The sequence below is a fragment of the Crocuta crocuta genome, unplaced genomic scaffold, assembly GCF_008692635.1.
Source record: "Crocuta crocuta isolate KB4526 unplaced genomic scaffold, BGI_CrCroc_1.0 scaffold886, whole genome shotgun sequence".
Taxonomy (NCBI): Eukaryota; Metazoa; Chordata; class Mammalia; order Carnivora; family Hyaenidae; genus Crocuta; species Crocuta crocuta.
This window is the reverse complement of record NW_027530624.1, coordinates 134,485-137,353: the sequence shown is the minus strand read 5'-3', so window position 1 is coordinate 137,353 and position 2,869 is coordinate 134,485. Positions and strand designations below refer to the sequence as shown.

Sequence of the window (2,869 nt, the reverse complement as noted above, 5' to 3'; positions counted from 1 at the left end):
CTTCGTTGGCCGCAACTGCTCCACCGAGTGTCGCTGCAACCGCCACAGCGAGTGCGCGGGAGTGGGCGCCCGCGACCATTGCCTGCTCTGCCGCAACCACACCAAGGTGAGCCGTCCGGGGCCGCGGACCCTCCCCCGGGACAGAGCCTTCTCTGCCCTCAGCCCACGCTCAGGCATCTTGAGCCTCATCCCGAGCCCTGATAAGCCAGACCCAGGGAGGAGGAGGCCTAGCCCTAACCCAGGCAGGTGTGAGGAGACTCTGGGGACAGCGTGTCAGGGAGGGGCCACCCCAGCATCGTGGACAGAGTCAGTGCTGGGCTGGCGAGGCTGGTCATGTGTAGGAGGATTTAGGAAGGTGTAGGGAAGGGCTTTCTGAGCTTCCCACGGGGAGCTGGAGGGGCATAGACGCAGCCACTCTCCTCCCCGTCACGGGAGGCGTGCAAGTGAAGGCGGAAGACCAAATTGCAGAAAGGCTGGGATTGCCCAAACCGAGTGCCTGAGCCCCCGCTGTGCCCTCCTGGTGTTCTCAGAGTGCCCCTGCCCCACCCCCAACCGATCACCTCCTCTGACCCCCCTGTCCCTGGTTTGCAGGGCAGCCACTGCGAGCAGTGCCTCCCCCTGTTCGTGGGCTCGGCTGTGGGGGGTGGGACCTGCCGGCCCTGCCACGCCTTCTGTCGTGGCAACAGCCACGTCTGCGTCTCCAGGAAGGAGCTCGAAATGGCCAGGAAGGAGCCAGAGAAGTACTCGCTGGACCCAGAGGAGGTAAAAAGGGGCTTCCAGGCCGGGTTTCCAGGAGGAAGGGGATGGTCCGTCCCTTTTTGTGATCTCTCTGTGTTTCCTTGGTCAGATTGAAAACTGGGTGACAGAGGGGCCTGGTGAAGACGAGGCTGTGTGTGTGAACTGCCAGAATAACAGCTATGGGGACAAATGTGAGAGCTGCCTGCACGGCTACTTCCTCCTGGATGGGAAGTGCACCAAGTGAGAACCGGGGACCCTTGCCCTGCTCACTAGGGAGAGCTCTGGGAGCCAGACTCCTGTCCCCAGATCTCCGCCCCCAGTCAGGAGTGGACAGCATCCCCAGGGAGGCCCCAGGCTGAGGCAGAGTTGGGGGAGATGAGCCAGACTCAGGTGGGAGACCCCCAGCCTCAGAGGCCGGTGCTGACGCGCAGTGGAGACCGGCGGGCAGAGAGAGAGCTGCTGAGGGGTGAGGCCTCAGGACGGCCTCCCCTTCCACCCCTTCCTCCTGAATGGTCAGTAGGCTCTGGAGTCATTCCAGCCTGGTTTCAAATCCTGACCTTGCCACTTACTGGCTCTGTGGCCTTGGGCAAATGGCTTTGACCATTTGTGAGCCTCAGTTTCCTCTCCTGGCCTGTTGCTCACATCAGAGCTCACAGATGTAGCCAACCTGGATCCCGGTAGGTCAGGGGAGCTCCCTGACCCCTGTCTTCTTCCCCTTCCTCAGGTGTCAGTGCAATGGCCACGCAGATACATGTAATGAGCAGGATGGGACCGGCTGCCCGTGTCAGAACAATACAGAGACGGGCACGTGCCAGGGCAGCTCGCCCAGTGACCGCCGAGACTGCTACAAATACCAGGTGCGGCTGGAGAAGCGAGTTGCACATAAGCCAAGGGCCCCATGCCCCCTGAGGTCCACTCATTCATTCAAGACACATTTACTCAGCACCTGGCGGTCGGCAGGAGTGTGCCAGCCAGTGTGTGAGGCATTAGGACGCAGTAGGGAACAAAATGGGCAAAAGGTTCTGTCCTTGGGAAATTTACATTCCCATCCAGGAGTCCAGCAACAAACAAATGAACAAGTCGGAGGCACAGTATGTTAGCAATGAGCAGGAAGGAGAAGGGAGGGCCAGTGTTGCGGAGTGGGAATAGTAGATGCAATGACCAAGGAAGGCCTCCATGAGAAGGCGACACTTGAGAAAAGACCTGATGGAAGTCAGGACGGGCAGATAATGGGGGTTGTGGGCGAGTAGAGAGTCAGCCAGGCAGAAGATCAGCCAGTGCAAAGGCCCTGAGGTAGGACGTACCTAACGCAGTCCAGAAACAGCAAGGCTGGCAGATGAGGCTGGCCCAGCCCCGTGCTGTGCCTGTGGCTTCGGCAGTCCCTTGAGCGAGCCCTGTTTGCTGCCCATGTACAGAGGAAGGTCTCAAGTTCAGCGAGGTCAAGTCATTAGTGTAGGGCCACACAGGGAGTGAGGAGGTAGAGTCAGTTCAACAGAGCTCGTCATCGCTGTGCCTCAGAGTTCCAGAGGCCTCCACATCAGGGTGCTGTGGTCACTGGAGGTGACACCAGGGACAGCAGTGCTGGAGTGTAGGGTCCTGGTGGCCTCCACACTGCCAGGGAGGTGCGGGGGCAGGGGGAGCAGTCACAAGGAAGCTGCTGGGGACTGAGGGAGCCCGGGGCAGTGGCCGCTCACCAGTTGGTACCGCGTAGAGCGTGGCCCGGCGCTGAGCTCAGCCCTGATTGCCGCCTCCACCCACCCCTTGCCCACAGTGCGCCAAGTGCAGGGAGTCCTTCCACGGGAGCCCGCTGGGTGGCCAGCAGTGCTACCGCCTCATCTCCGTGGAGCAGGAGTGCTGCCTGGACCCCACATCCCAGACCAACTGCTTCCACGAGCCCAAGCGCCGGGCTCTGGGCCCCGGCCGCACTGTCCTCTTTGGCGTGCAGCCCAAGTTTACCAACGTGGACATCCGCCTGACGCTGGATGTGACCTTCGGTGCTGTGGACCTCTATGTCTCCACCTCCTACGACACCTTCGTGGTCCGCGTGGCCCCTGACACAGGCGTCCACACTGTGCATATCCAGCCACCTCCACCCCCACCCCCTCCCCCACCCCCTGCTGACGGCGGACCC

At 61.5% G+C, this 2,869-nt stretch overlaps 1 protein-coding gene across 1 annotated transcript in view; it reads left to right on the top strand.

Moving 5' to 3' along the window:
* Window positions 1-2,869, top strand: part of MEGF8 (multiple EGF like domains 8) — a 40,477-nt gene that overhangs the window by 35,009 nt on the left and 2,599 nt on the right. The window contains exons 37-41 of the mRNA XM_077768151.1: window positions 1-106; window positions 592-762; window positions 848-978; window positions 1,463-1,595; window positions 2,510-2,858. The exon at window positions 1-106 is cut by the window's left edge and continues 144 nt beyond it. Of these exons, the coding sequence (XP_077624277.1) occupies window positions 1-106; window positions 592-762; window positions 848-978; window positions 1,463-1,595; window positions 2,510-2,858 (890 nt within the window). The remainder of the gene's footprint in view (window positions 107-591; window positions 763-847; window positions 979-1,462; window positions 1,596-2,509; window positions 2,859-2,869) is intronic.